Genomic DNA, 16,041 nt, shown 5'->3' with positions numbered 1-16,041 from the left:
AACTTCATGAATTGCTCTACTAATAGAATCACCAGAACGTTGAAAACGCTCACCAAGAACTCTATTTGAGGCACCTTGAGCAATTGCGTACAAAAATATGCCGACTTTCTCGAAAATAGACATGTTATTACTAGCTTTCAACCCATAATTTAATGATAAGTCCTTACATAATCTCAAAAATAATTGAGGCTCCATCCTAAATGCATTGACACATCGAATAGGGTGACCATTTATCACTTCTTTCATCCACATCTCCCCCGTTAAAATTGAAGTCATGCAAGGTTCCTTGTAAATGTACTTATAATAATATGTAATTATTAGAGACATTGTGTACGCTATTGCAATACACATTTTGCGTTTTCTCTCGACATTCATATTATGTTGAACCTGTCAATTATGAAGCAAACCACAATTATATGCACCATAAACAAAGATTTTAGTAAATTCATATGAAATATAAATTCAACTACATCCTCAAAAGAAAAAATACAAGAAACTTATTATCCATACACTTCAAACACAATAAAAACATGTAAAAGCAAATAAGAAATTAGTCTTAAACTAAAGAAGCTTCAATGCTTGTTTTTCTCATTAAGCAAGTATTGCAACCACTTAACCCTAGTTTCATCATCCTCCATACTAAAGAAGACTTCCCTACTACTAGGATCCTGAATTACAGTAGTAGCATAAAACCACAAATCACTACATTTTTCTAATTCGTAATTTTCTACCATACGATTAAGCATTTTCATTGCTACAGGGATTGTGGACATAGATGGATCAATGCTATCAATAGAGCTGCTTTGACTCATAAGTTTGACACATTGTGACATTTCGCTTATTTCCTTAGCCAACATCGCAGATCCAGAGACTGCCTTCTTGCACGCTTCAATGGTACACTATTCTGCTTTCTCATAGGTTGCTTCTTAGAAGAATGCATGTCATTATTATCTGCACCTTCACTAACTACTTGTGAACCACCTCCTCGATTACCTGAGGTGGCACCATTTCTTGCTTGTTCCACAAAATTTCGAAAAAAGTTCCCTTCATCTAATAATTCAGTTGTAAAATCATCAACTCTACGATTTTCTACAAACTCTTCCTCAGTATTTTCATTCCCTACTGTAAGGTCTTCAATGTGGTCCATTGAAGGTACATAAACATTTTCACCAGTTGCATACGAGTCTCCAAATAATTTATCCCAATTAGTTTCAAGAGTTGAGTTGACACCCCTGTGTCGAAACTTTTTGATATCTGGATTTTCCTACAAAAATAAACAATACTTGTATTAAATTCCACTAATTGTTATCCCAGTGTTTTGAAAATTATATTACTAAAAATCATTATGGATAATAAATATTAACGCACCTTCATTTTTCTTTGCCACCACTCATCTGATGCATCAATTTTTCCAGAATTTGGATCCCACCCGAGACCAGTTTCCGAAGATTTTAATTTAGTCCAATTACGCCAATCTCTTCTCATTGCATCATATTTATGCTTGCAACTACTCAAGTTACTAAATGGACGGCCAATTTTTTTTTCCACGTCTATTTGGATTTCCTTCCACTTGAAACATTGTGATCGACCATTGTCTTTAATGAATTGAAGGCATACTTCACATAGGATGATAGTGTCCTCATCAGTCCACTTAAATACCTCTTTCGTCCCTTCTTTATTACTAGATGAAGCCATCTACGTATTTAACATAACCATGAAGAATTAATAGTAGAAACAAAGCAAAATTATCAATTCATGCGAAATCTATACTAATATATTAAAAGGCGTTCCTAAGAACGTATATGTGCCACGTGTCACCCTCCCTCATCCAATAACATTATATCCACGTCTTTCTCATATAGTAAAAAAAAAGAAAAAAAATTGTTTACGTAAAGATTCGAACCCATAACCTCAAGTATGAAAGTAAGAAATCCAACCATTATTCCACCATACCATTATTGATTTTGTAATCAAAATTAATGATGACATATGAATGGAAAACGTTTGAAATACATATAATGATGAATAAGATGACTTTTTTAAATGAGTATGAGAATACTTATTTAACTACTAATTAATTGTAGCAAAGAGAAAATCCGGGACATCGCCCGGGCCTAAATACTAGTTATCAACTCAAAACTAGCAAAAAAAAAGAGTTCCACCTAATGTCCACTACGTTGCATCCAGAATGAGCTTAACTATTTTAAAAGAATTATGTGGCATAAATTAGTCCCAGAAAGTACACCACTTCAGTCACTCAAACAATGAGTCACAAGCCTCAAGTAAATATCCTTAATCTGAAGCAGTGGCTTTCTTTCTCAAATAAGAGTACAGAAACTGAAACTCATCCTATTGCAACAAGCCCGTTCTAGCTATTTGTTGCCAAATTCAACAAATCACTAATTATAAACAAAAAGGAAGAGAAAGAAGACATAATGAAAAGAAATTGAACAGAAACGAAAAAACAAAGCTTTTGGCTATAATGCATCTCTACACGATTAGGATTTGAGGAGAACAGCTTCACATAAGATTAAATATATATTACAAGAGAATACAGATTATAGACATACTGCTTTGGTTAAATTTGCGGGAAGCGGCAATCAACACAATTGCAAATGGAAGAACTGCACAATACAAAAAAAAAAAATTAAAAAACTCAATCATACAATTAAATAAAATGGGTGAGAACGATGAATTATAGATTTACCTGATGAAGAAATATGTGGATGTTACTGTTGATTCCCATAAAACTTATAGAAACCCAGTATAACAGAAAATTTGGAAAAAACAGAATATGCGTGATATGAGGCAGTATATAATTCTGTTAATCCCAATTTTTCATCCATAAAAAGTGGGATTTTTTCCAAAGATATTGTTCAAGGTTTTAGAGAGATGTTGTATCAGCTATGGAGGTGTGGAGATGAGAACTAGTCTTCCTCAATTATTCCTGAATTGTAGCCTTTTTTTTCTTTGGAAAAATAAGAAAAAACAAATAGAACGCTATTTGTGAAACTGAACGCTATATTTTATAACGTTTGTGAAAAGCTAGTGAAAAGCTACTTGAAACACTAACCACTACTTCAATCTCTAGCATGCCAAACACATAATTAGTGTTTTGACTAAGTGTTCCACAGCTTGATAGCTTTAGTGTTTGCCCTTAGTCAAAACACTAATTATGTGTTTGGCATGCTAGAGATTGAAGTAGTGGTTAGTGTTTCAAGTAGCTTTTCACTAGCTTTTCACAAACGTTATAAAATATAGCGTTCAGTTTCACAAATAGCGTTCTATTATTTTTTCTTATTTTTCCAAAGAAAAAAAAGGCTACAATTCAGGAATAATTGAGGAAGACTAGTTCTCATCTCCACACCTCCATAGCTGATACAACATCTCTCTAAAACCTTGAACAATATCTTTGGAAAAAATCCCACTTTTTATGGATGAAAAATAAGGATTAACAGAATTATATACTGCCTCATATCACGCATATTCTGTTTTTTCCAAATTTTCTGTTATACTGGGTTTCTATAAGTTTTATGGGAATCAACAGTAACATCCACATATTTCTTCATCAGGTCAATCTATAATTCATCGTTCTCACCCATTTTATTTAATTGTATGATTGAGTTTTTTAATTTTTTTTTTTTTGTATTGTGCAGTTCTTCCATTTGCAATTGTGTTGATTGCCGCTTCCCGCAAATTTAACCAAAGCAGTATGTCTATAATCTGTATTCTCTTGTAATATATATTTAATCTTATGTGAAGCTGTTCTCCTCAAATCCTAATCGTGTAGAGATGCATTATAGCCAAAAGCTTTGTTTTTTCGTTTCTGTTCAATTTCTTTTCATTATGTCTTCTTTCTCTTCCTTTTTGTTTATAATTAGTGATTTGTTGAATTTGCAACAAATAGCTAGAACGGGCTTGTTGCAATAGGATGAGTTTCAGTTTCTGTACTCTTATTTGAGAAAGAAAGCCACTGCTTCAGATTAAGGATATTTACTTGAGGCTTGTGACTCATTGTTTGAGTGACTGAAGTGGTGTACTTTCTGGGACTAATTTATGCCACATAATTCTTTTAAAATAGTTAAGCTCATTCTGGATGCAACGTAGTGGACATTAGGTGGAACTCTTTTTTTTTGCTAGTTTTGAGTTGATAACTAGTATTTAGGCCCGGGCGATGTCCCGGATTTTCTCTTTGCTACAATTAATTAGTAGTTAAATAAGTATTCTCATACTCATTTAAAAAAGTCATCTTATTCATCATTATATGTATTTCAAACGTTTTCCATTCATATGTCATCATTAATTTTGATTACAAAATCAATAATGGTATGGTGGAATAATGGTTGGATTTCTTACTTTCATACTTGAGGTTATGGGTTCGAATCTTTACGTAAACAATTTTTTTCTTTTTTTTTTTACTATATGAGAAAGACGTGGATATAATGTTATTGGATGAGGGAGGGTGACACGTGGCACATATACGTTCTTAGGAACGCCTTTTAATATATTAGTATAGATTTCGCATGAATTGATAATTTTGCTTTGTTTCTACTATTAATTCTTCATGGTTATGTTAAATACGTAGATGGCTTCATCTAGTAATAAAGAAGGACGAAAGAGGTATTTAAGTGGACTGATGAGGACACTATCATCCTATGTGAAGTATGCCTTCAATTCATTAAAGACAATGGTCGATCACAATGTTTCAAGTGGAAGGAAATCCAAATAGACGTGGAAAAAAAAATTGGCCGTCCATTTAGTAACTTGAGTAGTTGCAAGCATAAATATGATGCAATGAGAAGAGATTGGCGTAATTGGACTAAATTAAAATCTTCGGAAACTGGTCTCGGGTGGGATCCAAATTCTGGAAAAATTGATGCATCAGATGAGTGGTGGCAAAGAAAAATGAAGGTGCGTTAATATTTATTATCCATAATGATTTTTAGTAATATAATTTTCAAACACTGGGATAACAATTAGTGGAATTTAATACAAGTATTGTTTATTTTTGTAGGAAAATCCAGATATCAAAAAGTTTCGACACAGGGGTGTCAACTCAACTCTTGAAACTAATTGGGATAAATTATTTGGAGACCGTATGCAACTGGTGAAAATGTTTATGTACCTTCAATGGACCACATTGAAGACCTTACAGTAGGGAATGAAAATACTGAGGAAGAGTTTGTAGAAAATCGTAGAGTTGATGATTTTACAACTGAATTATTAGATGAAGGGAACTTTTTTCGAAATTTTGTGGAACAAGCAAGAAATGGTGCCACCTCAGGTAATCGAGGAGGTGGTTCACAAGTAGTTAGTGAAGGTGCAGATAATAATGACATGCATTCTTCTAAGAAGCAACCTATGAGAAAGCAGAATAGTGTACCATTGAAGCGTGCAAGAAGGCAGTCTACTGGATCTGCGATGTTGGCTAAGGAAATAAGCGAAATGTCACAATGTGTCAAACTTATGAGTCAAAGCAGCTCTATTGATAGCATTGATCCATCTATGTCCACAATCCCTGTAGCAATGAAAATGCTTAATCGTATGGTAGAAAATTACGAATTAGAAAAATGTAGTGATTTGTGGTTTTATGCTACTACTGTAATTCAGGATCCTAGTAGTAGGGAAGTCTTCTTTAGTATGGAGGATGATGAAACTAGGGTTAAGTGGTTGCAATACTTGCTTAATGAGAAAAACAAGCATTGAAGCTTCTTTAGTTTAAGACTAATTTCTTATTTGCTTTTACATGTTTTTATGTGTTTGAAGTGTATGGATAATAAGTTTCTTGTATTTTTTCTTTTGAGGATGTAGTTGAATTTATATTTCATATGAATTTACTAAAATCTTTGTTTATGGTGCATATAATTGTGGTTTGCTTCATAATTGACAGGTTCAACATAATATGAATGTCGAGAGAAAACGCAAAATGTGTATTGCAATAGCGTACACAATGTCTCTAATAATTACATATTATTATAAGTACATTTACAAGGAACCTTGCATGACTTCAATTTTAACGGGGGAGATGTGGATGAAAGAAGTGATAAATGGTCACCCTATTCGATGTGTCAATGCATTTAGGATGGAGCCTCAATTATTTTTGAGATTATGTAAGGACTTATCATTAAATTATGGGTTGAAAGCTAGTAATAACATGTCTATTTTCGAGAAAGTCGGCATATTTTTGTACGCAATTGCTCAAGGTGCCTCAAATAGAGTTCTTGGTGAGCGTTTTCAACGTTCTGGTGATTCTATTAGTAGAGCAATTCATGAAGTTCTTAATTCAATTTCTTGTCGAAAGGTGAAGAGTCTTGCACATGATATTATAAAGCCTTATGATCCCGATTTCACAAGTGTGCCTGCAAAAATAGCTCAAGATAAAAGATATATGCCATTTTTTAAGGTACATTTTATTTAAGGTTTCTATTTGTGTCCTATATATGTATAAAACTGTAATGTTTATATATGTCTAATATGGGATTTATATGATATTCCTACAGGATTGTATTGGATGTATAGATGGTACACATATAACAGCATGTATACCTGAGGATCAACAAATGCCTTATAGAGGAAGGAAAGGAATTCCTACATTTAATGTAATGGTTGTATGTGATTTTGATATGTGTTTTACATTTGTATCGGCGGGTTGGGAAGGTTCAGCACATGATACTCGGGTTTTTCTTCATGCGATTGAAACTCCAGAATTAAATTTTCCTAAGCCACCTGAAGGTATTTTTATTTACAAATCATTTTTATGTTTCAAATATAATTTTACAAATTTGGGAATATAGTATGTGTTACATTGCTAATAAATTATTTTTTCAAATTTTCATGTAGGTAAGTACTGCTTGGCTGATAAAGGGTATCCAGATCGAAAGGGTTATTTGGTACCATATCCCAAAACAAGGTACCATCTAGAACAATTTAAACACACACCTCCACGAGATGATCGAGAAACTTTAATCGCTGGCACTCATCTCTTCGAAGTTGCATTGAGAGATGTTTTGGAGTCCTGAAGCAGAGGTGGAAAGTACTTACTAACATGCCACAATATAATGTTGAGACACAAATCAAATTATGGTTGCTACATTTGCATTGCATAATTATATTAGAATAAATTCACCTAATGACCCCCTTTTTAGAGTTTTAGAGGAGTATCCTGATTTTATACCCTCGTCGGAGCTTCCTGATGTTCATGTTACTTCAGATGGTGGAATTAGAACGGGAAACTCTACTGAAATGCAGATTATTCGTGATAAGATAGCGGAATCTTTATGGCGAGCTAAACGTAGCCAAGTAAATTTTTTTTTTTTTTTTTTTTTTTGAGGGGATAGCCAAGTAAATTAATGTAAAGGATATTAGTTTTTGTAGAATGTGTTCTTGATGAAAACTATTTTTGCTTTTTAGTTAATGCATATGAATGCCATTTTATTATTTTAGTGTTTCACAATCCTAATTTTAGAGAGCTAGACAACATTATTGAATTATTCGAAATAATATTATTTTTTCATATTTTATTCATTACAAGATGGTTTTAGTTATTATAAAGTGTATACATTTGAATACTATATATCAGAGTTGTAAAATCCAACTAAAATTTATTTGTTATGAAAAGTAAAATAATGCATTGTGTTCATAATATAAACATTTGATTTAACCATATAGTAATTAATTATATAATTATAATGAATATTATAATTAAAAAATATGTTATTTTTATCATATATAAGAATAACAGCTACTTTTACCGAACACTTATATTGTAAACAGCTACTTTCACAGCTAAGAGCTAACAGCTACTAGCCGACAGCTAACAGCTACCCGGACAGCTAACAGCTACTCCAACAGCCAACAGCTACCCAACAGCTACTTTTGCCGAACAGGCCCTAAGTCAGAGTACTATGCATAACTAAAAATAGGAAGTAACGATAACCACTACAATAAAATTTGAAGCATGATTTTAAATTGTAAAGTACACTGGAAGCCTTAAAATAGGCAAAAGTGTCCAACAACACTAACCTAATAACAAGGAAGATGACTAGGCAGTGGAGGACATGACCAACTATTGTTCTCCATGATAAAAAAAACTAACGAACACATTTTTTTAATCTAAAACCACCTAGTATCTTAATGCTATAATTTAGAAACCGATTAACTACAATAATTTTGTAAGCATGTTTCCAACACACTCCATTTCATCAAATTTTAATTTTTCTCAAATTCTATGATGCCCTTCTCATCACATACAAATCTAATTTGTTGATGCACATTATCAACAACCCTCATTTGAGGGAGTAGTTATCTTTATATAGTCTTTTTAATTTTTTTGCTTAGTAAGGTAAGTATATTAATCATGCCAAAACAAACCAATTCAACCTAAAGTTTAACTTACCAAACAAAAAAGGAAAATTCTACATGGTGGCCTCCTACTTTGCACCTATTTGGTGGTAAGGAAAAAAAGATTTATATCAAATGGCATCCTAACTACTTTAACACACATATTACATATAGTGACCTTAATCCACTTAAAATATGAGCTAACCACCCAACTAAAAGAAAATTACTAATTCACCCCTAGTTAATTATCTTCTTTAAAACCCTCCCACCCCATCATCCTCCTTCAGCGTGCTCCACCATACCCCCACGACTAGGCCTGGCAATCAGGTCGGGTTGGGTCAGGTTCGTGTTCGGGTCACCTATAATCGGGTTGACTAACACCTGACCTGAACCTGACCTGTTTATATAATCGGGTAAAAAACAAGAACCCTAACCTGATCTACAACTAATCGGGTCGACCCTAACCTGACCTGCTTGACCTGATTTTTTTAACGTACTTTTTAGTGGGCTAACCTGAACTGATAGACTTGTTATTTTTTCAATTTGACCCGAACCCATTAACCCATATAACCTGATTTTAGGCTTTTCTACTCTCTAAAAAAATCAAACAAAAGATATTGTTGCTCTTTTAGAAGATTATTATACAAAAGATAAACAAGTATCTTTAGAAAAAAAAAAATGGCAGAACTTGAACAAAAACACATAGTATTAGTACCAGCATCTGTAGGCATAGAATTTACAGAGAAAAAAACAAAAAATAAAATAAAAACGTAAGTTAAAAAATACAGAAAATTCAATATTGAACTTACTACTTCTTGATTACTTCTTGCAAAATACATAAAATCAAAATAAAGTAAAAGAATAGTATAAAAAAATGAACACAACAACACACACAAACACTCTTACACTCATACATAGCAATTTAAACATTCTTTAAAAGAAAAAAAAGGAGGAGAATTGCTATGGTCGATTGAAGCAAACGAAACAAGCGAAGCTTCTTGAAGAGCAATCGTTTGAACTGCAGCAAGTTGTAATCCGAAGAGGAGAGAGTACATAGAGATACTGAGTGCAAGAATTAGCGCAGAAGATCTGCGCCTTCTCTCTAGTTTCTACCTCTCACTTCACGCACATCAACGACGCTTAATTGACGGCGTTGCGGTGGTTTTCATGGCGATCATATAAGCATAAAGGAGAGGAGGGGCTGAGAACTGAGAAGGAGTGGAACGAAGAGGAGAGAGAGAGATTGAGAGAGTGACAGCTTTTTGATGTAAGTTAGGTTAGGTTATTTTTCAAGAAATATGAGTAAGAAGATTTGGGCTGGTCAAATGAGGCCCAATTCTAGCATTTAAAGTTTGACTCATTAAAAAATTCAGGTTAGACGGGTCAATTTCAGGTTGAAAATTTCGACCTTAACCTAACCCATTTATTTTTCAGGTCGGGTTTGTGTCGACCCATTTAACTAATCGGGTTGAAAAACTCAACCCAAACCCGCTATTTTCAGGTCGGGTTCGGGTCGGGTTATCAGGTTGGGTCAACTTTTGCCAGGCCTACCCACGACCCACCGCCAAGCCCCCTAATTGGGGACCGCAACAGTCTTGAATGAAGGATTTATGTCCTCGACTTAAATGCAATTACTAATATATATTGGATCATATTATGGAGATAATAATTAGTTATATTGGGTCGTCTATACATCTTGCTAGAGAAAGCTATAGAACTTCGGATTAGTAAATAAATAAACCCGAAGCCCAATGTAACGGATCCTACAAGGTCACGCATTAAACTTGGGTCAACAAAAGAAACCTAGAGCCCAAGAGGACCCTAGGGTGGCCGCCCAAGAGAGGGGAAAAGGAGAGAAAATTCTGACCTAAATACTTTTATATATTTGGGTTAGGCAGAAAAGAAAATACATTAGTGTTCTACTATTATTTTCTCTCTCCTATTCTCTCTCTTTTAAAGTCACGTAAAAACTCCTCAAACAAAGAAGAAGTTTCTTCCTTTCCAACTAGCATTGGTGGAGTATTGATCCGGGTTGGTGGACCAAGTAGAAGAATCGCATCTGAGGTTCGTTATCTGGTTATTCAAGCTTTGTGGAATTCACGCTATAAAGGTTATTTCTAAACTTATATGTGATCCTTAATTGTATATGCATGTGATCCTGATTTAAGTGCTTATGAACTAGATTCATGAAATCCCGCTTTATAGTACTTATAGATTCCTACAGTGGTATCAGTTTTAGCCTCTTGCATATAGAATTTTGGTCATAAAGTTTAGTTTATGTATGATTGATTTTAATTTTATTAAGGGGAGGAATTAAATTATGGATTGAATAATTAATTGAAATTGATTAAAAAGAGTTTTAATAACTTGCTTTCTCAATCTATATTAGCCGAAAATTTTCAACCTATAAACCCTAATTTTCGAAATTTATAAATTCTTTTAGATCTCTAAATTTCAAATAAATTCATGTTATTAATCTAATTTTCATGTTTAAAATAGTTTATGTATGAAAATAAATTCATGTAAAATTTTTATTATATGAATAATCTTAATTAAGATAGAGATTTTAAAAAATTTAATTTTCTATATTAAGCATAAAGAGTTATATTTAATTTAATCAAGATCACTTAATTAAATTTACAATAGGTTGTAATTTAATTTCCTTTAAATACAAGAAAAGAAAACAGAAAATTGAAGGAGAAAGAAAAGGAGCAGTGGCTGCTTCAGTCCGTTGGTCTGCCGGCGAAAATCCGGTGAAAGGGGAGACGCTGACTGCCGGCGAGCAGTCGCGTCGGGGGGAGAAAAGGTGGCGGCAGTCTTGCTTGCTCGACGCGCGTTCGACGTGCAGAGCAGGGATGCTCGCTGCCGGTAAGAAACGACGGCATCGGTTCGCGAAAGAACGAACGACCAGTCGCCGGTGAGGCGGCCTGAAGGGTCGCCGGGTTTTCCGTTGTTGGGCAGTTACGTGAATTACGTTCACGGTTTTCAAAATTTTAAAATTTTTTTTTTGATAAAAGAAACGTGCTAAAATCGGCAGCAGAATTATTTTTTTTTTTTTTTTTGAAGTTTTATTTTGAAAACAGAATTTTGAGAAAGATAAGTAAATTTCAATTGTGTTGACTTGGTCATAAATTTCAATCCATAATCTGATTTTTTAATCTAATTAAAATTAATTAGGCTAGTTTTAAGGGATAGAATCTTTAGGTGATTAGTTATTACTTAAAATTTTATCTTCTTGCTTTAATTAAGAATATTTGATATTTTAATTGATTGGCAAGTATAATATGTGATATTATTATGTGGCTTTTATATTATGATATATTTGCTATGTATGACTAGTATGGCCCAAATTAAGATAGAAAATACGATCTGCGTATCGTGATGTATTCTTGTAATTTTAAATACGATCTGCGTATCGTTAAGTATTTTTGTAATTTATTTAATTTAGTTATTATTTAAATTATTTTGATACTTATGTAATCCAAAGAAGAGTCCATCAAGAGAAGGCCCATGGAAAAGTGGATGGAGATCCATGAAGAGTCCAAGAAGGAGCCATTGATGCTTAGTTCTTAGGATTAGGGGCCATACTAGATCATTTTATTTTCGCATTTTATTCTTTAAAATGCTTATAAGTTTATTGTATGTTGGTTATGATGCGCTAGAGTTCACTAATTCATAACAACATAATAAACTTAGGCCCCGTAAATATTAAGGTTTGCTTTTCCAAACATAAAGTACTTATAAAACCCTTAATTAATAGTAATAGGTCATGCCTCCGCAGGGTGTTATCATTAATTTTGGGATATAAGGTAAAATTGCGAATTTTACAACTTAGTTTGGTTGTCCTTAACAAAATTATCAAAAGCGTTTTGAATTTTGAAGCAAGAGATAGTTAAACATGCGATGTTTATCCATCTAAACAAGAGTTATAAAGTGTTATAATTAGTAAAAGAGTTTACTTACCTTGATAATGTAACGTTTAGATAAGGCCTCCGTCTGCTTAGTGTTACATGTTGATAGGATCTTGTAAAACACTTATTCATAGGGGACTTTAATTTTGAATAGGTGGTCAACCTAGAAACCTTTTACATGTTTTAGGTTGCTTTATAAACATAAAATTGAACTTTGCCTTATTTTTCTGTCTGTAGATATCATGTCTAATAACAACAACAACAACTCCGGTTTCAACATTCGTCCTTTTCTGGAAAAGGACAGACTGAATGGTGAAAATTTCCTTAATTGGGAAAGGACCTTAAGACTCGTTCTGAGGTTTGAGGGTCGAGAGGACGTCTTAGATACCCCGCTTCCTGTAATAACTGATGAATCAACTGACGCTGAAAAACGTCGTGCAAAACAGGCTAGTGATAAGTCTATACCAATCACTTGTTTGATGGTAGCAGCCATGGAGCCGAACCTCCAAAAGAGGTTCGAAACCAAGGATGCCTACACGATCATGCAAGAGCTGCGGGCCATGTTTAAAACTCAGGCCCGAGTTGAGCGGTATGAGACTAACAGGGAGATCCTTGAATGTCACTTGAAGCCGGGTCAAGCTGTTGGCCCCCATGTGTTCGAAATGATGGGTCTTTTCGAAAACATGGAAAGACTTGGGTTCCCTTATAGGCTCGAGTTGGCTACTGACATCATTCTCACTCACTCCTGTAAGTTTAATCAGTTCAGAATGACCTACAATATGAATGAGTCTGAAAAGACTTTGCAAGAGCTGCATGGATTGTTGGTCAATGCTGAAAGGAACATCCCTAAGGTTGAACCAAAGAAAGAGGTTCTGTTGGTTCAAAAGGGAAAGGGTTTCAAAAAGAAATGGGCAGGAAAGAAGGACAAAGGCAAGCAAGTTGCCACTGTCGCTGAAAAACCTAAGCCAACCGCCAAGCCCAAGGTGCTGCGGAAAGCAAGTGCTTCCACTGTCACAAGATTGGACACTGGAAGAGGAACTGCCCGATATACTTGGAGGAAATAAAGAAGTCTGGGGCTTCTACTTCAGGTATATATGTTATAGAAATCAATTTGACTTCTACTTCTTTATGGGTATTTGATACCGGTTGTGGTTCTCACATAGTTAATGATGTGCAGGGACTAAAAAGAAGTAGGAATTGGCAAAAGGCGAGGTAGAGCTACGCGTTGGAAATGGAGCACGAGTTGCTGCACTTGCCGTCGGGAGCTATAGTCTACACTTGCCATCTGGGCTTATTTTAGAATTAAATAATTGTTATTTCGTTCCTACAATAACTAAGAACATAATTTCGGTTTCAGTTTTGGATTCTGAAGGTTTTTGCTTTGAAATAAAGAACAAATGTTGTTCCTTTCTTACAATAATATGTTCTATGCCAGAGCTAATTTGATAAAGGTTTATATGTGCTTGATAAATCATTACAAGTCTATAACATAGATAGCAAGAAAAAGAAATCAAATGATTCTAACCTAACCTATATTTGGCATTGCCGAATGGGTCATATAAACCAAAAGCGCATTCACAAGTTACAAAAGGACGGTATAATTCCATCATTTGATTTCGAATCATTTGATGTATGTGAATCATGCTTAATGGGTAAGATGACAAAATCACCATTTACTGGAAAAGGTGAAAGGGCCAGCGATCTTTTAGGACTCATACATACAGATGTATGTGGTCCTATGAGCACAAAGGCAAGGGGAGGGTTTAATTACTTCATCACCTTCACTGATGATTTGAGTAGATATGGCTATATTTACTTGATGAAACATAAGTCGGAATCTTTTGATAGATTCAAAGAGTTCCAAAATGAAGTACAGAATCAACTTGGTAAGACAATAAAAGCACTACGATCCGATCGTGGTGGTGAATATTTGAGCCAAGAGTTTGATGATCATCTAAAGGATTGTGGAATTCTTTCACAATTAACTCCACCAGGAACACCACAGTTAAATGGTGTATCTGAAAGGAGGAATCGAACATTACTAGATATGGTTCGATCTATGATGAGTCTTGCTGATCTACCGATTTCTTTTTGGGGATACGCTCTCGAAACTGCTGCACACACACTAAATAGGAGCCCGTCAAAGGCTGTAGAAAAGACTCCATATGAGTTATGGAATGGAAAACCTCCAAACTTGTCTTTTCTTAAAATCTGGGGATGCGAGGTCTATGTAAAGCGGTTACTATCAGACAAACTCGCACCCAAGTCAGATAAATGTCTCTTTGTGGGATATCCAAAAGAGACAAGGGGTTATTACTTCTATAACCGTCAAGAGAACAAAGTGTTTGTTGCTCGTGATGGTGTCTTTCTTGAAAAGGAATTTGTTTCTAGAAAGACAAGTGGGAGTAAAATAACACTCGAAGAAATTCGAGATGAGCAACAACTGGACGTGGCTCACACCATGTCAGAGACGGCCCAACAAGACGAAAGTCATGTTGAGGAGATAACGTATTCAACGCTGAACCTCCTACCGTCCCATTCGAAGTTGAATCAAGCGAAAATCTTCAAACTGTTGAAGAGAACGTTTCTCTTGATGCTCAGGCCCCGCGTAGGTCTAGTAGACCAAGGATTCCAAACAAAAGGTTGGTTGATTTCCTAATGACTGAAATTCTGAAATTATGATTTTGGAAAATTCAGAACCTACTACCTACAAACAAGCTTTGACGAGCCCAGACTCTGAGAAATGGCTTGAGGCCATGAAATCCGAGTTAGACTCCATGTCTGAGAATAAAGTTTGGACATGTTGACTTGCCTGTGGGGTTAACCTTATTGGATGCAAGTAGGTGTTCAAATTCAAAATAGGAAAAGATGGAAATGTCTATGTCTACAAAGCAAGACTGGTTGCAAAAGGATTCAGACAAGTTCATGGTATAGACTATGATGAGACCTTTTCTCCAGTAGCAATGCTTAAATCAATTCGGATACTTTTAGCGATTGCTGCATTTTTCGATTACGAAATTTGGCAGATGGATGTCAAAACCGCATTCTTGAATGGGTTCTTGAATGAGGATGTGTACATGACACAACCTGAAGGTTTTGAAGATCCAGAAAATCCTAAAAGGGTTTGCAAGCTTCAGAGATCCATTTATGGATTGAAGCAGGCATCTCGGAGCTGGAATCTTCGGTTTGATGAGGCAATCAAACAATTTGGTTTCATCAAAAGCGAAGAAGAGTCTTGTGTTTACAAGAAGTTTAGTGGGAGCAGCTTAGTCTTCTTGGTTCTGTATGTAGATGACATACTAATCATGGGAAACGACATACCAATGCTTGAGTCAGTCAAGGAATGGTTAAAAAGTTGTTTCTCTATGAAGGACCTTGGAGAAGCTGAGTACATACTGGGAATCAAAATCCATAGAGATAGGTCTCGAAGGATGATTGGGCTAAGTCAAGAAACTTATATTGATAAGGTTCTTACAAGGTTCAACATGGAAAACTCGAAGAGAGGTTTCGTTCCCATGTCACATGGCATATCGCTTAGCAAGAGTCAGTGCCCGACTGAGCCTGATGAGTTAAAGCGAATGAGTAGCATTCCTTATGCTTCGGCTATAGGGGTCATCATGTATGCCATGATAAGTACTCGACCTGATGTTGCATATGCCTTGAGCATGTGTAGCAGGTTCCAAGCAAATCCAGGAGAAGCACACTGGACTGCAGCTAAGAGCATCCTTAAGTACTTAAGGAGGACTAAAGGCATGTTCTTAGTATATGGGGGACAAAGTGAGTTGGTTGT

General features: G+C 34.9%; 2 protein-coding genes across 2 annotated transcripts; one reads left to right on the top strand and one right to left on the bottom strand.

The window, feature by feature from the left end:
* Positions 1-838: 838 nt before the first annotated feature.
* LOC104888873 (uncharacterized) lies at positions 839-1,949 on the bottom strand. Its single transcript, XM_048647111.2, has 2 exons — positions 1,369-1,949; positions 839-1,264 (listed from the first exon to the last, which is right to left on the bottom strand). The coding sequence occupies exons 1-2, from the start codon at positions 1,693-1,695 to the stop codon at positions 839-841; spliced, it is 753 nt and encodes a 250-aa protein (XP_048503068.2). The 5' UTR covers positions 1,696-1,949.
* A 3,823-nt stretch (positions 1,950-5,772) lies between these two features.
* LOC125498823 (uncharacterized) lies at positions 5,773-7,019 on the top strand. Its single transcript, XM_048647114.2, has 3 exons — positions 5,773-6,403; positions 6,501-6,732; positions 6,841-7,019. The coding sequence occupies exons 1-3, from the start codon at positions 5,903-5,905 to the stop codon at positions 7,017-7,019; spliced, it is 912 nt and encodes a 303-aa protein (XP_048503071.1). The 5' UTR covers positions 5,773-5,902.
* Positions 7,020-16,041: the final 9,022 nt, after the last annotated feature.

The sequence above is a fragment of the Beta vulgaris genome, chromosome 6 (genome assembly GCF_026745355.1).
Source record: "Beta vulgaris subsp. vulgaris cultivar EL10 chromosome 6, EL10.2, whole genome shotgun sequence".
Lineage (NCBI taxonomy): Eukaryota > Viridiplantae > Streptophyta > Magnoliopsida > Caryophyllales > Amaranthaceae > Beta > Beta vulgaris.
The sequence above is the reverse complement of the archived record's forward strand: the minus strand, read 5'-3'. Positions and strand labels throughout refer to the sequence as shown.